General features: G+C 44.8%; 1 protein-coding gene across 1 annotated transcript in view; it reads right to left on the reverse strand.

Moving 5' to 3' along the window:
* Window positions 1-19,521, reverse strand: part of PLPP4 (phospholipid phosphatase 4) — a 126,724-nt gene extending 107,203 nt beyond the window's left edge. Inside the window, exon 1 of the mRNA XM_030204741.1 lies at window positions 19,461-19,521. Coding sequence (XP_030060601.1) covers window positions 19,461-19,516 — 56 coding nt within the window. The 5' untranslated portion in view covers window positions 19,517-19,521. The remainder of the gene's footprint in view (window positions 1-19,460) is intronic.
* Window positions 19,522-21,940: the final 2,419 nt, after the last annotated feature.

The raw sequence follows: 21,940 nt of genomic DNA on the forward strand, positions 1-21,940 counted from the left end.
ACACCTCCTAGTTAGTTAGTTAGAACAATGCGTGTGACTTAATTGGTTAGTTAGTTAACCAATTAAGTCACACGCATTGTTGTAGAACACGCTTTGATTTCTGTGTGGAAATTAAGGTGTGATATATAGAATTTGGGAGACAGAGTCTGTGAATATTTTGCATCACAGGCAAGCTGGATTTAAGGAAAGTCTATGAATCGTTGGATAATGTTTTGGCAGTGGCTTTAAATTTATTTTTGTTACATTTGTACCCCGCGCTTTCCCACTCATGGCAGGCTCAATGTGGCTTACATGGGGCAATGTAGGGTTAAGTGACTTGCCCAGAGTCCCACTAGCAACATTCCATGTAGAAGTTGGCCCTTGCAGATCACCAATGTGGCCGCGCAGGACGTCAGACTCACAGAAACAGAAGCCTGCGCAGCCTTCTACATGGAATGTTGCTAGTGGAATAGCAACATTCCATGTAGAATCTCCAATAGTAGCAACATTCCATGTAGAATCTCCAATAGTATCTATTTTATTTTTGTTACATTTGTACCCTGCGCTTTCCCACTCATGGCAGGCTCAATGCGGCTTACATGGGGCAATGGAGGGTTAAGTGACTTGCCTAGAGTCACAAGGAGCTGCCTGTGCCTGAAGTGGGAATCAAACTCAGTTCCTCAGTTCCCCAGGACCAAAGTCCACCACCCTAACCACTAGGCCACTCCTCCACTCAGCTTTTGATTTAATTGATCTCCGTTTGTTGTTACAGCAACTACAAGAAACAGGAGTTGCAGGGACCAATTTACAATGATTCTCTTTCTTTCTGAAAACGAGAACGTTTCAGGTGTGTTATAATCATTGCTACTCTCAGGCATATCAAGTTGAATGCGGAGACCCACAGGGCTCAGCCCTGTCTCCTATGTTTAATATATTTTCGAGTCCACTTTTGATTTAAGCCCTTATTGTTATGCGGATGGCATTTTAATCATTGCTAGAATTCATCAGGAAACATATATATACATATATAAGTACATATGTAGGTATTGCCATACTGGGACAGACCGAAGGTCCATCAAGCCCAGCATCCTGTTTCCAACAGTGGCCAATCCTGGTCACAAGTACCTGGCAACATCCTAAAACAGTACAATTCATTTTATGTGCTTAAAATAAGCAGTGGATTTTCCCAAGTCTATTTTAATAACGGCTTATGGACTTTTCTTTTAGGAAGCTATCCAAACCCTTTTAAACCCTGCTAATCTAACTGCTTTTATCACATTCTCTGGCAATGAATTCCAGAGTTTAACTACACTAAGTTACAAGAGGGCCTAAATGTAATATTAGAGTGTCTAAATCTGCATCATCTTATATTGAATATTCAGAAAACTAAGGTTTGTTGGCTTATGGGCCGATATGAGTGCCCAACTTCCATCCCTAATCTGTTTGGAAAGCCCATAACACAGTGAGTTGTTTTAGGTAGCTAGATGTGCTTATTGATACTCACTTAACTTCTGAAGATCAATAAGGAAGGTTTTGAGGGAGAGTTTTATAATTCTGGGAAGACTGCATTCATTGAAGCATCTTTTTAATAAGACAGCTTTGCTGTGGAGGAGTGGCCTAGTGGTTAGAGCACCAGTCTTGACATTCAGAAGTGCCTAGATTCAAATCCCACTACTGTTCCTGGTGATCTCAGGAAAGTCACTTAACCCTCCATTGCTTCAGGTACTAAATTAGATTGGGAGCCCTCCTGGGACAGAGAAATATCCAGTGTGCCTGAATGTAACTCACCTTGTGCTACTACTGAAAATGTGTGAGCAAAATCCAAATAAATAAATACATTTTTGCATGCTTTGGTAATTTTGCGCGTTGATTACAATAATGCAATAGTAACATATGCCTGAATTTAACTTGAAGAGATTACAGACACTCCAAAATGCTGCTGTTAGGCTATTAGGTAATAAATTTAAATATGATACATGGAGGGGCATTTTCGATATGACGTCAAGACTGACTTTGGAAGTTTTGCAAAAAACGTCCAAAATCTGAATAGGAAAGACATAAGCATCGCCACACTGGGACAGACCAAAGGTCCCTCTAGCCCAGCACCCTGTCTCCGACAGTAACCAATCCAGGTCACAATCACCCGACAAGATCCACGGAGCAAAGCATTTTGTACTGTTTGTCCCAGGAATAGTGGATTTTCCCCTACGTCCATTTAATAACATTCTATGGCCTTTTGCTTCAGGAAGCCGTCCAAACCTTTCTTAAACTCTGCTAAGCTAACCGCCTTAACCACATTCTCTAGCAACAAATTCCAGAGTTGAATTACGCACTGAGTAAAGAAAAAGTTTCTCTTATTTGTTTTAAACTTACTGCACTCCAGCTTCATCGCATGCCCCCTTGTCCTAGTGTTTTTGGAAAGCGTAAACAGACGCTCCATATCTATCTTTTCCACTCCACTCATTATTTTATATCTCTTTCATATCACCCCTCAGCCGCCTTTTCTCCAAGCTGTCTATCTTTTTTTTTTTTTTTTCAAAAATACTGTTTCGAACAAGGTTTTGTGCTTTGGATGTTTTTTCAGTCCATTTTTGAAAAAAAAAACGAATTACTTTCATCCTCTCCAATGTCAGACAGAATAGACCTAAAATACAAGCATCTCCCACACAACTACATCCATAGTATAAATTATCTTCATAAATGCAATTTTCTCAATAGACTCTCACCTCCCCCTTCCCCTGAATGTTAAATGCCTGATGAAAATACAAACTTTTAAGCATTGTTTATTTATTAATTTATTGCATTTGTATCCCACATTTTCCAACCTATTTGCAGGCTCAATGTGGCTTACAGAATTTTGTTATGACATAGTCAATACAAGATATCAGATACAATTCGTAGTGATAAAGATTAAGTAAGGGAAGAGAGCAGGAAGGTGTTAGGCAGGTTAGTATAGAAGGAGGAGTTTCATAAGTCGGTGGGTTGGTGAGGTAGTTTTGTAAGGCTATGGATTCTCTTTGTAGGCCTTGTAGAAGAGATTTGCGAAAGTTGGTGATTTCGTCAATAGTTTTCAAAGTCTTTAAATTAGACTTCGCTTATATCCTCTCAACATCCTCAGTGTATTTTATATACCGTGCGGAAATTTACACCTATTCTACAAAAACATAGGCATACTTTAGAGAATATGCCTGGGTGTATTTTTTCACCACATGGATTTTTCAGGCGCCATATACCTGTATACAATCCAGCCCTATATAACTGGATAATCTCACTCTAACACAACCTGTTGTACAATCTTTGATACGCAGGTCACTGATTTTTGTGTGTGTGTGTGTGTAGGATCCTTGATTATACACTTTACAGCACTGAAACTCATGTTTCAAAATCTTTGATCATTCTTCCGGTATTTCTAGTCCTCATTCATGAAAGACTAAGTGCAAAACATAGAGATTCATGCCAATGGGATGTAGGAGGATCCAGCATTTTTAGCAGACTGGTCCCCCAGACATCCCAGAGCAATGGGGCACCCTAGAGGGCGCTTCTGTGCACTTCATAAAAAAGCTTCCAGGTGCCCATCTCACCTTTCCTCCCTCATCATGTCCCTCACTGTAAACCACTACAATAGTCCTTGGGGGTGAAAGGGGCACCTATATGTGGGTACAGTAGGGTTTTAGTTACTTTGGGAGGGGTCAGGTGATAGGTAAAGGTAGATAGGGACCAGAGTCCCCCACACCATGGTGCACTGCACCGACCACTACACTACTCCAGGGACCTGCAGGCAGGGCCGCCGAGAGACTGGGCCAGGCCCAGGGCAAGGCCGCCCCCCTCCACTCGCCCCCCTCCGTCCACCACCGGGCCGGGCCCCCTGAATTCAAATCACAGTGCCTCACCACCTCGCTCCGTGTGAAAGCACAGCAGCGGCAGTCTGCAGATTGCCTCCCTTTGGGCCTTCCCTCCCTGTGTCCTGCCCTCGCGGAAGTTACGTCAGATGAAGGCGGGACACAGGGAGGGAAGGCCCGAAAAGAGGCAATCTGCTGCAGACTGCCGCTGCTGCACTTTCACATGGAGCGAGGTGGTGAGGCGCTGTGATTTGAATGGAGGGGGCCCGGCTCGGTGGCGGACGGTCGATGGAGCTGAGGTCAGACGGGTGGGACTGCGGCACTGGGCCCCCCTTGTAGGCCCCGGGAATTTTGTCCCTCCTGCCCCCCCCCCCCCTCTCGGCAACCCTGCCTGCAGGCTGGTAAGTCATTTTTGTATTCACATTTGGGGGGGAGGAAGGAGGTGGTCAGTGACCACTTGGGGGTGGGGATTGGGAGGTCATTCCTTATTCTCTCCAGTGATCATCTGGTCATTTAGGGCACCTTTTCATGCCTTATTAGTTATAAAAACAGGTCATAATAACATAGTAAATGACGGCAAATGAAGACCTGTATGGTCTATCCAGTCTGCCCAAAGAGACTGATCATGTTACACCATTGCTTGTACAATATTGTTTATCGTTTATTCATTTCATATACCACCTACCTCACAAGGAAATCAAGGCGGTTTACATACACAAACGTCCAGAAAACAGAAAAGGAACACCAATATTAAAATAGGAAAGAACAGTCACACAGCGCATAAACCTCCAAATTGCAGTGTTCTAACCCTTAGATACCGTTTACATTTAGAATAAGGTTTAATATTTTGGTCTTGGCACATAAAAGCTTACTTTAGCATTGTGGTTATACTTTACATATACTTTTGAAGCGGAATAATAAGGGATTGGGCATTGCTATAAAGCTTGTATTTTCGTTAGGCATTTAACATTCAGGGGGAGGGGGAGGTGAGAGTCTATTGAGAAAATTGCATTTAGGAAGATAATTTATACTACCGATATACAGTGGGGGAAATAAGTATTTGATCCCTTGCTGATTTTGTAAGTTTGCCCACTGACAAAGACATGAGCAGCCCATAATTGAAGGGTAGGTTATTGGTAACAGTGAGAGATAGCACATCACAAATTAAATCCGGAAAATCACATTGTGGAAAGTATATGAATTTATTTGCATTCTGCAGAGGGAAATAAGTATTTGATCCCCCACCAACCAGTAAGAGATCTGGCCCCTACAGACCAGGTAGATGCTCCAAATCAACTCGTTACCTGCATGACAGACAGCTGTCGGCAATGGTCACCTGTATGAAAGACACCTGTCCACAGACTCAGTGAATCAGTCAGACTCTAACCTCTACAAAATGGCCAAGAGCAAGGAGCTGTCTAAGGATGTCAGGGACAAGATCATACACCTGCACAAGGCTGGAATGGGCTACAAAACCATCAGTAAGACGCTGGGCGAGAAGGAGACAACTGTTGGTGCCATAGTAAGAAAATGGAAGAAGTACAAAATGACTGTCAATCGACAAAGATCTGGGGCTCCACGCAAAATCTCACCTCGTGGGGTATCCTTGATCATGAGGAAGGTTAGAAATCAGCCTACAACTACAAGGGGGGAACTTGTCAATGATCTCAAGGCAGCTGGGACCACTGTCACCACGAAAACCATTGGTAACACATTACGACATAACGGATTGCAATCCTGCAGTGCCCACAAGGTCCCCCTGCTCCGGAAGGCACATGTGACGGCCCATCTGAAGTTTGCCAGTGAACACCTGGATGATGCCGAGAGTGATTGGGAGAAGGTGCTGTGGTCAGATGAGACAAAAATTGAGCTCTTTGGCATGAACTCAACTCGCCGTGTTTGGAGGAAGAGAAATGCTGCCTATGACCCAAAGAACACCGTCCCCACTGTCAAGCATGGAGGTGGAAATGTTATGTTTTGGGGGTGTTTCTCTGCTAAGGGCACAGGACTACTTCACCGCATCAATGGGAGAATGGATGGGGCCATGTACCGTACAATTCTGAGTGACAACCTCCTTCCCTCCGCCAGGGCCTTAAAAATGGGTCGTGGCTGGGTCTTCCAGCACGACAATGACCCAAAATATACAGCCAAGGCAACAAAGGAGTGGCTCAGGAAGAAGCACATTAGGGTCATGGAGTGGCCTAGCCAGTCACCAGACCTTAATCCCATTGAAAACTTATGGAGGGAGCTGAAGCTGCGAGTTGCCAAGCGACAGCCCAGAACTCTTAATGATTTAGAGATGATCTGCAAAGAGGAGTGGACCAAAATTCCTCCTGACATGTGTGCAAACCTCATCATCAACTACAGAAGACGTCTGACCGCTGTGCTTGCCAACAAGGGTTTTGCCACCAAGTATTAGGTCTTGTTTGCCAGAGGGATCAAATACTTATTTCCCTCTGCAGAATGCAAATAAATTCATATACTTTCCACAATGTGATTTTCCGGATTTAATTTGTGATGTGCTATCTCTCACTGTTACCAATAACCTACCCTTCAATTATGGGCTGCTCATGTCTTTGTCAGTGGGCAAACTTACAAAATCAGCAAGGGATCAAATACTTATTTCCACCACTGTAGTTGTGAGGGAGATGAATTTTATTTATTTATTTATTTGCATTTGTATCCCACATTTTCCCACCTATTTGCGGGCTCAGTGTGGCTTACAATACATTATGAGCGATGGAAATACAATCAGTTGCAGTAAGATTATGGGTTACATTGTGAAAAGTTATGGGAAGACAGAGTAAATTCAGGATGTCATATGGGATAGAACAACAGAGTATAACGGTGGGGAATTGGGAGGGGGAAAAAACAGTATCAAGGGAATATAAAGGTCTAACAAATACGGGGGAAGAGAATTCAGAAGAGAGTGTATTGATGCGTATCTATTGGTGTGTATGGACCTCATGTGTTTTGATCCTTGCAGTAGATTTTCTCAAATAGATAAGTCTTCAGTAGTTTGCGGAAGTCGGTCAGTTCGTAGATCGTTTTCAGGTTGCGTGGTAGTGTATTCCAGAATTGTGTGCTCATGTAGGCGAAGATTGATCCGTGCAGTACTTTGTATTTTATGCCTTTGCATTTAGGGAAATGGAGATTGAGGAAGATTCGGGACGATCTTTTGGCGTTTCTGGGCGGCAGGTCTATTAAATCAGACATGTATGCAGGGGCTTCACCGTGAATGATTTTGTGGACTAAGGTGCATACTTTAAAAGTGATACGTTCCTTGAGTGGGAGCCAGTGTAGTTTCTCACGTAAGGATTGTATGCTTGCATTTTAGGTCTATCCTGTCTGACATTGGAGTTCTTTCCAGTAATATGATATGTCATTTTATTATTGTTCACCGCCATCATCTATGTAAGCTTGGTGGTATATTAAATGGTATAATAAACATATCAATTAGAAGCAGAAGAATTAGAAACTGCCACTCAACAAAGACATGAATGAGTAATGCAAACCACCTCAGATGACTTCCAGGTAGGAACCTGGGTAAACAGTCATGCAAGCTGACCGGAAGGGTGGCCTTATGGTTAAAGGAGCCATGTAAGACCTGGGTTCAAATCCTGATGCTGCCTCTCATCTTGGTCAAGTTACCTCCCCCTTCATTGCCGCAGCTACCTCTTAGATTGTAAGCCCTCCAGGGCAGGAACCTACCTCTTGTATCTGAAATGTAATTTGCCAAGATTTACCTTTGAAACAAAGCTCTATTCTCAATAATCAAACGTGGGAAGAACAGGAAAAAGATGTCATTTTGAGTTTTAGATGTAGTTTATTACATTTCAGGTGCAAGTAATTATTGGCCTTCTAGAGGTCACTAGTGAGTCCCCACCCTCAACACTGGCTAGGGTGGAGGGAGTCATGTCTTTATCAGGATGTTGAGAGGACAAAAATAATTCAGTGAAGGGCACTTCAAGCGATACAAGGCTGCAACACAAGCTTAACACACAGCTTTTCTTTACAGAGAAAAATATCTGTGATAGAATATTAACATATTTCATGGACTTCACTAGGGGGAGAACTTATCATTCTGGGCTACCATGAAGAGGGTTTATTTTACTGCTAACCCCAGTTATTAGTAAATAGGTCTCCTTGCATAAAATGGGGCTTATGCTAAAATAGCACAGTAGCCCAAGTCTCTGGTAACCAGAGCTGATATTGTGATGTCATAATGCCTCATTCCACCAATAAGAACCAACCTCAGTGATGTCACAATGGCTTGACTGTCCTATACTTGGCTCATTTTCCCCCTAGTGTGAAGAGCTTCAGTCTTTGGTAACCACAGCTGATACTGTGATGTCATAATGCCTCATTCCACCAATACCTAAGAGCCAACCTCATCAGTGATGTCACAATGACTCATTTGTCCTATACTTGGCTCACTTTTATTACCTATAGCAGTGATTTCACTTTCCAGAGACACTTCCTTTAATTAAGAGGGGAAGTATCAATGTGGATTAACACTAAGGTGGATTATTTTACTGTTTATTTATTTATTAGGATTTTCTTTGTAAGGAATTCACTCAAGGCAGTGTACAGTAAGAATAAATCAAACATAAGCAATAGCCAATTACAGCAGTAAAAATATTCAAATAACAAAACAAAGTATGGCATAGTATACTACTTACAATGTCAACATAATACGTAATAGAACATTTTAATAGACACGTAGGGGATAAGCAAAGATGTAAAATATATATAGGTAAGAGAGTAAGAGGAGTTAGAAAATAAAGGGACTAATTTAAATAAAGTTGCTCATGAAGTCAGAGAAGTGATTATCTCAGCTAGGGTAGGCGTGGATAAACATGTCCTGCTGCAGTATGTGCAGCCCGAGTCACTCTTGTGTGTGTGAGTGAGACTAACAAGTTAGTTACTTCTTCCATTAAAGGCTTGGTTGAAGAGCCAAGCTTTCACCTGCTTCCTGAAGTAGAGATAGTCTTGTGTTAAGCGCAGCCTTTCAGGTAGTGCATTCCAGAGTGTGGGGGCTACTCCGGAGAAGGCTCACTTGTAATGTAATGTCTTTTGGAGAGGGTGTGGTTAGGGAAACTCCTTGGGAGGACCTTAGTGACCTTGGAGGTGTGTAGAGGGTCATCCTGTTCTTCAAGTACTAAGGCCCATTTCCTTTAAGGGCCTTGAAGGTCAGACATAGAGTTTTAAATTTAGCCCTGTATTGTACTGGTAGCCAATGAGGTTTTTGCAAAATGGTGTGATGTGGTCACGTTGCTTGCAACCTTTTATGACTCTTCCAGCAGCATTCCCTCTCCTTCTCTGCACATATCCAGCAGATAGCCAAGACCTGTTGCTTCTTCCTCTATAGCATTAGCAAAATTCGCCCTTGACTCTCTGAGCACACCACCCGAACTCTCATCCACTCTCTCATTACCTCTCGCCTTGACTACTGCAACCTACTCCTCATTGGCCTCCCACGTTGCCATCTATCCCCCCTTCAGTCCATTCAGAACTCTGCTGCACGTCTTATCTTCCACCTGGACCGATACACTCATATCACCCCCCTCCTTAGGCCACTTCACTGGCTTCCGATCAGGTACCGCATACAGTTCAAGCTTCTCCTATTAACCTACAAATGCACTCGATCTGCAGCCCCTCCTTACCTCTCTACCCTCATCTCCCCTTACGTTCCTACCCGTAACCTCCGCTCTCAAGACAAATCCCTCCTTTCAGTACCCTTCTCCACCACCGCCAACTCCAGGCTCCGCCCTTTCTGCCTTGCCTCACCCCATGCGTGGAATAAACTCCCTGAACCCATAGGCCAGGCCCCCTCCCTGCCCATCTTCAAATCCTTGCTCAAAGCCCACCTCTTCAATGATGCCTTCGGCACCTAACCACCATACCTCTATTCAGGAAATCTAGACTGCCCCAACTTGACATTTTGCCCATTAGATTGTAAGCTCCTTTGAGCAGGGACTATCCTTTTTGTTAAACTGTACAGTGCTGCGTAACCCTAGTAGCGCTCTAGAAATGTTAAGTAGTAGTAGTAGTAGTAATTAGAGTTGGTGCTGGCCATTGTAGAGTGCATTACAGTAATCCCGTTGATGTTATCATGGCATGCACAACTGGGAAAAGATTTACCTTCTCGATGTAAGGAGAGAGGCAGTGTAGGTGTCGCAAGTAGTAGAAGCGACTCTTGAATGTTGCTTTGATTTGTGGAATCAGAGTAGTGTTGAATCTAACTATTCCAAGGTTCCTGATTTGTGATTTGAGGGAGAGTTCGTATTTCCCAAAAGAGATTTTGATGTCAGGTATGTATCCACTTGTGTTAGGGACCCAGAGAAGCTCGGTTTTACTTGAGTTCAGGCAAAGTTTGTTGTGTTTAGCCCATTCTTGAATTGATGTTAGACAGGTAATCAGTTTATTCAGGGCTGTAGGTAAGTCAGGTTCAATGGGTATGAGTAGTTGCACATCTTCCACGTAGATGTAGAACTGACTGAGTGTCCATTGATCGAATCAGCATGGCTAGTGGCTTGAGGTAGATATTGAACAGAATAGGAGACAGTATCGATCCTTGTGGTACCCCATGATGGTGGTGATGAGGTGCTGGCAAACATTATGAATTGTTGCCTGTCTGATAGGATCTGAACCAGGCAAGTACTGTTCCACTGATACCTGTTTCTGCCAGTCATGCTAGCATCATATCATGATCCACAGTGTCAAAAGCTGCTGAGAAATCTAGCAGTACTAACACTGAAGCAAATCCCCTGTCTTGGTTTCTGGGAAGATCATCTAGTAGAGATACAAGGACTGTTTCTCTTCCATTACCGGGTCTGAATCCATATTGGATCCAGGCAGTTTCTCTCTTCTGGCCATTCACTGAGTTGAACACAGACTGTTCTATAAGTTTTCCTAGAAATGGGATATTGGATACTGGCTTGTTCTGGTCCGGGTTGTTTTTCTTTAGCAAAGGGTGAACCACTGCCCTTTTTAATACTGTTGGTAGTTACCCATTAGAAAGAGAGGCCCATACTTGCCTACTGCACTATCTTTGATGGGCAGGGGTTGAGGGAGCAGATAGTTAGTCGAAGGTCTCTTAGGATTATGTCAAGGCTGTCCTCTGTTACTTATCTTTGGAAAAAAGCGATTTGAAAGTGCAAAGCCCTCCGTGAAAAACTACATTGGCTCCCAATCAAAGAATGCATTGCTTTCAAAATCTGCACTTGGTTCACAAAATTATTTACGGTGAGGCTCCGGGATACATGACAGACTTGATCGACCTACCAACTAGAAACACATCCGAATCAACATGAACGTACCTAAATCTGCACTACCCAAGCTGCAAAGGACTCAAATACAAATCAACCTACACGTCCAGTTTTTCTTACATAAGCAAACAACTGTGGAACGAATTACCAAAAGCCTTGAAAACTACGAATGACCACCTAAACTTCCGGAAAACACTAAAAACTAATCTGTTTAAAAAGGCATACCCTACCGATCCAACATAAATGCCTGATCTCTGCAACACAACAAAACTACAGAACGTAATGTACATAACACAACTCTTCCGTTGTACGATTCCCTAGTGTGGCTGTGCCACATGAACTTTATCTTACCACAACATCACTTTGTATCTGTTTACACCGGAGTCTGCAAATGCCTCTCCGGTACTATGTAAGCCACACTGAGCCTACAAATAGGTGGGAAAATGTGGGATATAAATGTAACAAATAAAATACAAATTATTAGGTTAAAAGTGTCCCATATGTCTCTGTCAGGAGGGGCACGTTTGTGTGCTCCCAGCTGTGCATGCCATGATAGCATCAAGACTGGATTACTGCAATGCACTATACAATGGTCTGACTACAAAGGGCCTGCACCAGCCCCAGTTGATTCAGAATGCAGCAGCAAGACTCAGAGAAGGTCGCAAGTGATGTGACCACATCACACCATTTTTGCAAAATCTTCATTGGCTACCAGTATAATACAGGACTAAATTTAAAACTCTATGTCTGATCTTCAAGGCCCTGAAAGGAAATGGCCCAGAGTATCTGAAGAATAGGATGATCCTCCACACACTGCCAAGGACACTAAGGTCCTCCCAAGGACTTTCACTAACTACACCCTCTCCAAAAGACATTACACAATGTGATACCCGCAAGTGAGTCTTCTCTGGAGTAGCCCCCACACTCTGGAATGCATTGCCTGAAAGGTTCCGCTTAACACACTTCAGGAAGTAGGTGAAAGCTTGGCTCTTCAACCAGGACTTTAATGGAAGAAGTAACTAACTTGTTAGTCTCACTCACACACACAAGGAGTGACTCGGGCTGCACATACTGCAGCGGGACATGTTTAGCCACTCCACTATTATTAGGAAAGGAATGGAAAACAAAAGTGAGGATGTTATAATGCCTTTGTATTGATCCATGCTGCGACTGCAACTCGAATATTGTGTTCAAATCTGGTCACCACATCTCAAAAAAGATATAGTGGAATTAGAAAAGGTACAGAGAAGGGCGACGAAAATGACAAAGGGGATGGGATGACTTCCCTATGAGGAAAGGCTGAAGCATCTAGGGCTCTTCAGCTTGGAGAAGAGATGGCTGAGGGGAGATATGATAGAGGTCTATAAAATAATGAGTGGAACGGGTAGATGTGAATTGTTTGTTTACTCTTTCCAAAAATACTAGGACTAGGGGGTATGTGATGAAGCTATAAAGTAGTAAATTTAATACAAATCAGAGAACATTTTTCTTCACTCAACGTGTAATTAAACTCTGGAATTCATTGCCAGAGAATGTAGTTAAGGCGGTTAGCTTAGCGGAGTTTAAAAAGGATCTGGATGGCTTCCTAAAGGAAAAGTCCATAGACCATTATTAAATTGACTTGGGGAAAATCCACTGCTTATTTCTGGGAGAAGTAGCATAAAATGTATTGACCTTTTTTGGGATCTTGCCAGGTATTTGTGTCCTGTATTGGCCACTGTTGGAAACAGGATGCTGGGTTTGATGGACCTTTGGTCTGTCCCAGTGTGGCAATACTTATGTACTTATGTACCCTAGCTGACATAATATTTAACCATCTCACTGGCCTCATGTGCAAATTTCTTTAAATCAGTCACCTTCCTTTCTAACTTTTCTTACTCTCTTACCTATCTATAAGTTACATCTTTGCTTTACCCTTCACTACCATTTATAATGTTCTATTGCGTATTGTGTTGACATTGTAAGTGGTCTACTATGCCATACTTTGTATTGTTATTTGAATATTTTCACTGCTGTAATTGCCTATTGATCATATTTGATCTATTCTTACTGTACACCGCCTTGAGTGAATTCCTTTAAAAAGGTGGTAAATAAATCCTAATAATAAATAAATAATTGGAGACTCGGTGGGACTGCTTGTAAATCCTGGCAGAGACTTTCAATTTTGTTGGCAACGTTTGCAGCAAAATCACTGCAGTTCAGTTGTGACTGGGCAGGCTGGTTCTGTTGTGGGAGTTGCAGTAGGGCTGTTTACTATACTGAACAGCTGCTTGGTTGAACTGGCAGCCCGTGCAATGCATTGAGAGAAATATTCTTTTTTGGTTGCTGTTAAGACTTGGTGCTACTTTGTCATGTGTTTTCTACAGTTTAGCCTGTCTTTATCCGGGCGAGATTTACGCCATCTCCTTTCCAGTTTCCATCCTTCGCGTTTAAGGATCCGATGTTCTGGAGAAAACCAAGGTGAGCATTTGTGAGTGGGGCATAAGACCTTTTAGTGGTGCCGTTTTCTCTACGGTCTTGGCTAAGTGTGAATTCCAGATATCAACCTGTTCTGACACCGTAGTTGTCTTTTCATCCATATGTGGAAAGTCCAAGGCCTCTAGGAAGTTCTCAACGGTCAGCTTTTATTGTCTCTGATCTCCTTCCAAACCCTGGGACATGCCATTTGATTCAGGTGGTCACTTAGGCAAAATTTAATTAGAAAATGGTCTGACGATGATAGGGATGCTATTCCAGAATTCTGGGATGTCAACCCGATTGTAGAATACCAAGTCTAATACGTGAGCTTTTTCGTGGGTTGGAGAATTGATCACCTGTGTGAATCCTAGTGTTGTCACCGTGTCCAGGAAGGCATAATGTTAATCTGGGTTATTAGTAACTAACAGGCTTATTTTTGAAAGTGATCGCCGGCCATCTTCTGGCATAAATCAGGAAAAAAGTAGCGAAATTGGTATAATCGAAAGCCGCGTTTTTGACACCATCACCGCTTTCCTGTCGCTGCGCCGGCGAAAGTGCAAGGGGGTGTGTCGGCGGTGAAGCGAAGGCGGGACATGGGCGGGCATGGGCGTGGCTACCAGATGACCAGCTTTCGCGGATAATGGAAAAAAAAAGCGGCATTAAGCAGTATTTCACCGGGTTTACTTGGTCCTTTAATTTTCATGACCAAGTCTCAAAAAGGTGCCTCAATTGACCAGATGACCACCGGAGGGAATGGGGGATGACCTCCCCATACTCCCCCAGTGGTCACCAACCCCCTCCCACACTAAAAAAAATAAAAATAAAACACTTTTTTGCCAGCCTATATGCCAGCCTCAAATGTCATACCCAGCTCCCTAGAGCAGTTTTTAATGGGTGCAGTGCACTTCAGGCAGACAGACCCAGGTCCATCCCCCCCCCCCTACCTGTTACACTTGTGGTGCTAAGTGTTGAACCCTTCAACCCCCCCCCCCCAAAACCCACTGTACCCACATATAGGTGCCCCCCTTCAGCCATAAGGGCTATGGTAATGGTGTAGAGTTGTGGGGAGTGGGTTTTGGGGGGATTTGGGGGGCTCAGCACCCAAGGTAAGGGGTAAGCACCTGGGAGCTATTTGTATATATTTTTTTAATTTTTAGAAGTGCCCCCTAGGGTGCCCAGTTGGTGTCCTGGCATGTCAGGGGGACCAGTGCACTGCAAATGCTGGCTCCTCCCACGACCAAATGCCTTGGATTCCGCCGGGTTTGAGATGGCCGGCATTTTTTTCCATTATCGCTGAAAAACAAAACCGGCCATCTCAAACCCTGCAAACTCTGGCATTTGGCCGGCCTAAACCGTATTATCGAAAAAAAAGATGGCCGTCCATCTTTTTTGAAAATACGGTTCTGGCCAGCTGTTGCGCCGCCGCCAAAATAAATCGCCGGCGACCTATTTCACCGGCTACATTCTATTATGCCCCTCCACGTCTCATTGCATAAAATAGCACAAATTAGTGGTAAAATAACTTACAGTAACAGTAGAACATGTTGATAATTTCTCCCCCTTAGTATGAGAGTTTCAGTCTCTGATAAATGGAGCTGATATTGTGATGTCATAATGCCTCATTTCACCAATAAGAAACCTCATCAGTGATGTCGCAGTTGCTTGATTGTCTTATACTTTTATTACATATAGCAGTGATTTAACCAGAGCTGATATTGTGATGTCATAATGCCTCATTCCCCCAATAAGAGCCAACCTCGTGATGTCACAATGGCTTGATTGTTTTATACTTAGCTCACTTTTATTACATATAGCAGTGATTTCCATTTCTAGAGACATTTCTTTTTTCTTTAATTAATGGGGGAATTTATCAACATGGGCTCCCATTAAAATGTTTTATTTTACAGTTAACCCCAGTTAGTAATCTGTAACCTATCATTAAAGTTGTCTTTAGTACATTGAAGAGTGGCTAATGTGACACTGATTTTTTTAAAGGTTTCTAGGCGTGATCCAGGAAATTAGAGACCGGTAAGCCTGACGTCAGTGCTGGGTAACAGAGTGGAAACTATTATAAAGAATAAAATTATGGAATGCATAAATAAAAATGGTTTAATGGGACAGAGTCAACATGGTTTCAGCCAAGGGAAGTCTTGCCTCACCAATCTGCTTCATTTCTTTGAAGACCTGAATATACATATGGATAAAGGTGAGCCAGTTGTGTATCTAGATTTTCAGAAAGCTTTTGAAAAAGTTCCTCATGAGAGACTCCTGAAAGTATGAAACAGTCATGGGATAGGAGGCAATGTTCTGTTGTGTATTAGAATTAATTATTGGACAGAAAGCAGAGGGTAGGGTTGCATGGTCATTTCTCTCTGTGGAGGAGGGTGAATGGTAGAGTGCCACAGGGATCAGTACTGGGACCGGTGCTATTTAACATATTTATAAATGATATGGAAATCAGAACGATGAGTGAGGTGATTAAATCTGCAGATGATACAAAACTATTCAAGGTTGTTAAAACATGAGCGGACTGTGAAATATTGTAGGAATACTTTAGGGAATTGGAAGGCTGGGCATCCAAATGGCAGATGAAATTTAATGTGGACAAATGCAAAGTGATGCACATTGGACAGAATAATCCGAACCATAGTTATCTAATGCTAGGGTCCACCTTGAGGGTCAGCACCCAAGAAAAAGATCTAGGTGTTGTTGTAGACAATCTGAAATCTTCTACCCACTGTGTGGCGGCCAAAAAAGCAAAGAAGATGCTAGGAGTTATTAGAAAAGGGATGGTAAATAAGACCAAGAATAGTAACATAGTAGATGACGGCAGAGGAAGACCTGTACGGTCTATCTAGTCTGCCCAACAAGATAAGCTCATATGTGCTACTTTATGTGTATACCTGACTTTGATTTGTAGAAGTCTGCCCAGCACTAGCCCCTCCTCCCAACCACTAGCCCCGCCTACCACCACCGGCTCTGCCACCCAATCTCCGCTAAGCTTCTGAGGATCCATTCCTTCTGAACAGGATTCCTTTATGTTTATCCCATGCATTTTTGAATTCTGTTACCGTTTTCCTCTCCACCACCTGCCGCGGGAGGGCATTCCAAGTATCCACCACTCTATAATGCCTCTGTATCACTCTATGGTGCGACCTCATGTTGCATTCACTTCTGGTCACCGTATCTCAAAAAAGATATAGTGGAATTATAAATGGTTCAAAGAAGACCAAAATGGTAAAGGGGATGGAACTCCTCTCAAATGAGGAAAGGCTAAAGAGGTTCGGGCTCTTCTGCTGAGGGAGGATATGATTGAGGTCTACAAAGTCCTGAGTGTGTAGAACAAGTAGAAGTGAATCAATTTTTTTACTCTTTCAAAAAGTACAAAGACTAGGGGGACACAATGAAATTACATGGAAATATTTTTTAAACAAATACGAGGAAATAATTTTTACTTAAGGAATAGTTAAGCCCTGGAACCCTTTGCTAGAGATGTGGTAACAGCAGTTAGCGTATTTGGGTTTAAAAAAAGGTTTGGACAAGTTCCTGGAGGAAAAGTCCATAGCTTGCTATTGAGACAGAAATTAGGAAGCAACTGCTTGCCCTGGGATTGGTAGCATGGAATGTTTCTACTATTTGGGTTTGTGCCAGGTATTGTGACCTGGATTGGCCACTGCTGGAAGCAGGGTATTAGGCCTCGCCTCACCCCATGCTTGGAATAAACTCCCTGAGCCCATTCGCCAGGCCCCCTCCCTGCCCATCTTCAAATCCTTAACCCTAGTAGCACTCTAGAAATGTTAAGTAGTAGTAGTAGTATATAGACCATCGGTCTACCCCAGTATGGCTATTCTTATGTTCTTATGACTGATAGATGCTCGAAAGAGCTCCTGGCCAAGATGGTAGAAACCAGTAAAAGAGCCTATATTTGGTCAAGTTTCTTTAGCAATGTGGACTAGAATAACTGGGATGCCTGAATGGACCAGTCAGTATTTTTTTATATACTATTACCCAGAGATAGGAAGATGAACACCTATTCTGCAAACAAACACTTTATGTGCACAGCGAATCCCCCAACAACGAGGGCAGGACACTTTCCCTTAGTATTCCCCAAACAAAAAAACAAATCTTCAAATTCTGGTGTCACCTCAGTAACAGTAACACAGTTCTGCCCACTGGCAGGCACTCCGTGAAACAACACAATGATTGGCCAAACCACACCATTATCTCTCAGTCTGAAAGCAACAGTCCAACCGATGCCATCTGGATTGTAACTAATGTGCCTCAAATGGGGAAACCAGAACCAAGTGGGCTGCTACAGCTTCTACCAGGAATGCCTGACCTCGGTCACACATCCAGTTCACGGACCGATGCTCACCAAATACAGAAAGAGGCAGAGAGAAACCCATCTGGAGACCCCCAGAGCCAGACTCTGCCTGCTATGCAATACTGGAGAAATTGAAACACAGTAAATGACGGCAGATAAAGACCCGAATGGTCCATCCAGTCTGCCCAACAGCACACTTATCATTAAACCAACAATGAATGTGATATAAAATACTTTCTTTGGCGTTTCTGAGACAGACCATAGAAGCAGAAATGCATCTTTCTTGTGTAGTGTGGGGGGCATAGAGAGATATCAGAGATGCCACGTTCCCCAAGACTTCCCACAAAAGAATGAGCAGGAAAAAACAGTATAATGGTGAGGCAGAGGAAAAAACAGCAGCGAAATGTGTTCTGTCTTGCCACTAGAGGTGAGAAATATATCTTGACCAGGGCCAATATAGACCAGCAGCAGAACCTACCACTTGTTCATATTTCCAAAGTCTTTCTTTGTACCATTATACCTAATATATATTTTGCCAACACATGTACAAAGTATCAAGAGAAGGCAACTTTCTTGAATCTGATTCTGAATCTCTGTGGGAAGCTCTGCATTCCTGATCCATTTCATGGTGCTGAGAAATTCTGCATTAGCAGAGGAGAGTTCTGTCATCTGTGACTGAGCTACAAGAATGAATTTTACTTGATCCAAAACACACACAATGTCCCTTCACATGATACCATGAGGCTGAGTGACAAAAGGGACTGTGGTCCCCCCCCCCCCCCCCCAAAGCTCATGCCTGAATAAATTAGCAGGTGCCAGCAGCAGGACCATCCCCTGAAAGTTTGCATCACTGAGGAGTGAGAATCGTGATCCTGTTGGATTTGAATGGAAAAGGTGCCGGGGTTTTCCTTCCTCTATGTCGATAAAAATCTGCAACATAGTGAACACGACCCGGGGAGTGGATGGAATGAGAAGTGATTAAGGAAGCACCGGGAGTGCACCGGGAGTGCAGCCATGCATTCAGAGAGCAAAAATGCAAGGGAACCTCCTGGTGAGGGGAGAGACACTTATACTATAGAAAAAGAGAGGCTCCTACAACATCACGGAGAGACTGCATCTTTGTAACTGAGAGACTCATGCAACATAACAGAGAGACTGCATCTCAATAACTAGAAAAGAGAGACATACAGCCTAACAGGGAGACTGTATCTCTGTCACTGAGATTCAAACAATAGAAAAGAGAGACTTCATGGTCTGAGAGATTCATACAGCATTACAATAGAAAAGAGAGACTCTACCTGAGACATGCATGCAGCATAAGAGAGACTGCATCTCTGCAACTGAGAGACTTGCACCATACAGAAGAGAGACGCACACAGTAAAATAGACAAGTGACACTCCGTTCTCTGACAGACATATCCAGTATAACGGACTGACTCATCCAACATAATTAAGAGACTGCTTCTTCGTAACTAAGAGACTCATACAAGTGGGAGACTCCATCAAGTGGAAAGAAAACAAAGAACAATGCAGGAGGGCACATTAGAGCCTGAGACAGACACTTCCCCGGACAGAGACACAGTTACTTACACGAAAACCCCAAAGAGCAGGGCTCGGACGCCCACCTCCAAGACCACTTCTCGCATCTCCGTCCAGTCCCCTGACCCCAGCCTGGATCCAGCGCTGTCCCACCAGCTTCTCACCTGAAGCCCCTCTCTTCAGGGGTCCTTGCAGCCTCTCACGGTGGGAGGGGGGGGGGAGGAATGTATCCCTGCAGCCTCTCAAGGAAGAAAGAGGGGATCCGTGCAGTCTCTCACTAAGGGAGGAAGGAGGTATCCGTGCAGTCTCTCACTGGGTGAGGGAAGGAGGTATCCCTGCAGTCTCTCACTGGGGGAAGGAAGGAAGGAGCTCTGCAGTCTCTCACTGGGGGAGGGAAGGAGGTATCACTGTAGTCTCTCACTGGGGGAGGGAAGGAGGTATCCCTGCAGTCTCTCACTGGGGGAGGGAAGGAGGTATCCCTGCAGTCTCTCACTGGGGGAAGGAAGGAAGTATCTCTGCAGTCTCTCACTGGGGGAGGGAAGGAGGTATTCCTGTAGTCTCTCACTGGGGAAGGAAGGAAGTATCACTGCAGTCTCTCACTGGGGGAGGAAGAAGGGATCCCTAAAGTCTCTCACAGAAATACACATACTGCAATCTCTCACTGGGGGAGGGAAGGAGGTATCCCTGCAGTCTCTCACTGGGAGAGGGAAAGCAGTATCTCTGCAGTCTCTCACTGGGGGAGGGAAGAAGGGATCCCTGCAATTTCTCACTGGGGGAGGGAAGGAGGTATCCTTGAAGTCTCTGACTGGGGGAGGAAAGAAGGGATCCCTGCGTCTCTCATTGGGGGAGGTAAAAAGGGATCCCTGCAGTCTCTCACTGGGGGAGGGAAGGAGGTATCCCTGCAGTCTCTCACTGGGGGAGGGAAGGAGGTATCCCTGCAGTCTCTCACTGGAGGAAGGAAGGAAGTATCACTGCAGTCTCTCACTGGGGGAGGAAGAAGGGATCCCTAAAGTCTCTCACAGAAATACACATACTGCAATCTCTCACTGGGGGAGGGAAGGAGGTATCCCTGCAGTCTCTCACTGGGAGAGGGAAAGCAGTATCTCTGCAGTCTCTCACTGGGGGAGGGAAGAAGGGATCCCTGCAGTTTCTCACTGGGGGAGGGAAGGAGGTATCCCTGCAGTCTCTCACTGGGGGAGGGAAGGAGGTATCCCTGCAGTCTCTCACTGGGGGAAGGAAGGAAGTATCTCTGCAGTCTCTCACTGGGGGAGGGAAGGAGGTATTCCTGTAGTCTCTCACTGGGGGAGGGAAGGAAGTATCCCTGCAGTCTCTCACTGGGGGAAGGAAGGAAGTATCTCTGCAGTCTCTCACTGGGGGAGGGAAGGAGGTATTCCTGTAGTCTCTCACTGGGGGAGGGAAGGAAGTATCCCTGCAGTCTCTCACTGGAGGAAGGAAGGAAGTATCACTGCAGTCTCTCACTGGGGGAGGAAGAAGGGATCCCTAAAGTCTCTCACAGAAATACACATACTGCAATCTCTCACTGGGAGAGGGAAGGAGGTATCCCTGCAGTCTCTCACTGGGAGAGGGAAAGCAGTATCTCTGCAGTCTCTCACTGGGGGAGGGGACAAGGGATCCCTGCGTCTCTCACTGGGGGAGGGAAGGAGGGATCCCTGAAGTCTCTCACTGGGGGAGGGGACAAGGGATCCCTGCGTCTCTCACTGGGGGAGGGAAGGAGGGATCCCTGAAGTCTCTCACTGGGGCAGGGAAGGAGGTATCACTGCAATCTCTCACTCGGGGAGGGAAGAAGGAATCCCTGCAGTCTCTCACTGGGGGAGGGGACAAGGGATCCCTGCGTCTCTCACTGGGGGAGAGAAGGAGGTATCACTGGAGTCTCTCACTGAGGGAGGGAAGGAGGGATCCCTGAAGTCTCTCACTGGGGGAGGGAAGGAGGTATCACTGCAGTCTCTCACTGGGGGAGGGAAGAAGGAATCACTGGAGTCTCTCACTGAGGGAGGGAAGAAGGGATCCCTGCAGTCTCTCACTAGAGTTTTTACAGCCTCTCAAAGTCCCTGCAGTACTTCACAGCTTCGGGGATTCCTCCAGCCTGTCTTCCAGGATCCTTGCAATCTCTCAGGGGTCTCCTTGCAGTCTCTTTCGGTCTCTTTCAGTGTAAGATTTCCAGGGAAGCTGCCAAGAAATTCAATTTCGGAGCGCTGGAGCCCGAATACAGGAGGAGATGATGACTGAAGATCACCCCATCCTTTCCTGCCCCCTCCCTGTGAATTCGGTGCTGATACTCCCCCACCCCTCCCGGGGAATCTCTGCCTCGAGCTCTCCGGCCCCTGCCCCGAATCTGAGCCCTGCTGGACCCCAGGGATGTGAGACCCGGACCCTCGCCCCCGCCCTCGATTTGAGCTCCCGGACTCTCCCCTCCCCCTGCCCGGGAACTGATCTCCCGGACCCTCCCTCCCGCCCCCTGGGATCCGAGTCCCCGGTCACTCCCACCCCTTCCCAGGATCCGAGTCTCGGAC

This window comes from Microcaecilia unicolor, chromosome 5 (assembly GCF_901765095.1).
Source record: "Microcaecilia unicolor chromosome 5, aMicUni1.1, whole genome shotgun sequence".
NCBI classification, from domain to species: Eukaryota; Metazoa; Chordata; class Amphibia; order Gymnophiona; family Siphonopidae; genus Microcaecilia; species Microcaecilia unicolor.